Consider the following 1,158-nt stretch of genomic DNA (forward strand, 5'->3'; position numbering starts at 1 on the left):
GCAGGTGCAAAAAAGTCTCGCCGGCACTGTTCGTCGCAACCGAGTCCGGCGCTATGGCAATGGCGTCGGTGATGCGGCGAAGCGGGCCGTCTCGGGCTGCGAGAAGGTGAAGATACGTGTTGCCGAAAGGATCGCGTGCCTTGATGTTGGGTGTCGCAGCAAGGCCATGCAGGAAGACATGTTCAGCATCACCGGAGACTCCGTGTTCGTGGACCCAGTGCTCGGCGGTCAACTCGTCCCTGGCGTAACAGTAACATGATCTGAAGTCGTGCTGGTCGACGCCGGGTAGACAGCCAATTTGTTGTCGGAGCTGATGATCGAGGCGGAGAAATGAACCCGGGCGTGGGCGGAAGTCGATCGGTAGTCGATCGCTACCTTCGTCTTCCTCCAACCAGGGACTACTAGACATGTCGGAATTGCCGGAGTGAGGTGGTGCGGCAGTGTCACCGCCTTCGGAAATAACGGTGATCTGAGGCATCATTGTGTATTGCTTGGCGACGCGAGTGACCAAGCGGAGTGCGGTGCGCCCCAGCTCCGGTAGAGCCTCCCGAAGAGAGCGAGATGACATCTCGGTCGAGGTGGAGAGAACGGTGGATCGTCGGAGAAGAGCAGCGGCAGACAGGCCAAAGTCTGGTGGCCCAGAGACGGCAGAGGGATCAGCTTGAAAAAGGTTCACCTCTGTTTTGGCTACAGCGGTCAGGGATGGCGTGTGGCTCGACGGCTCTGGCCAAATGCCGAGCCCTGTTGTTCGTTTGCTGACCACGACCATGTTTGACTCGGCTTCAATGGCCTGGTCAACGCTGTCGTGCGAAGAAACGTTGGAGGAGACTGAAGGCGCATGGGCGCGAGCCAAGGGGCTTCTGGGTCCATAGCGGCGAATAGGGGCATGAGCAAGGCCATTGACGCGAAGTTGAGCATCACTGATGTTTTTAGGGCGGAGCCAACGTGGTTGCTTGTCGAGGTTGGAGCTAAGCTTCTTGTTGGTCGAGTCCTTGCCGGGACTTTCATCAGTGTTGGAGACACGAAGCGCTTCGAGGCTTTGCGGATCTGTGCCATGCTGAGGGTGGTATAAGTGTACAGGCGTGTAAGTTTACGCTCGCCAGACTTGTTCCACATGGAGGGGCGACCGATGCCAGCAGCATCGGCACCGACTCCAGC

The 1,158-nt window shown here is 58.3% G+C and overlaps 1 protein-coding gene across 1 annotated transcript in view; it reads right to left on the minus strand.

The window, feature by feature from the left end:
• VDBG_05456 (conserved hypothetical protein) overlaps positions 1–1,116 on the minus strand; it is a gene marked incomplete at both ends in the record, with an annotated part of 2,171 nt that extends 1,055 nt beyond the window's left edge. The window contains 2 exons of the mRNA XM_003004297.1: positions 41–1,001; positions 1,079–1,116. Coding sequence (XP_003004343.1) covers positions 41–1,001; positions 1,079–1,116 — 999 coding nt within the window. The remainder of the gene's footprint in view (positions 1–40; positions 1,002–1,078) is intronic.
• Positions 1,117–1,158: the final 42 nt, after the last annotated feature.

The sequence above is a fragment of the Verticillium alfalfae genome, genomic scaffold, assembly GCF_000150825.1.
Source record: "Verticillium alfalfae VaMs.102 supercont1.6 genomic scaffold, whole genome shotgun sequence".
Taxonomy (NCBI): Eukaryota; Fungi; Ascomycota; class Sordariomycetes; order Glomerellales; family Plectosphaerellaceae; genus Verticillium; species Verticillium alfalfae.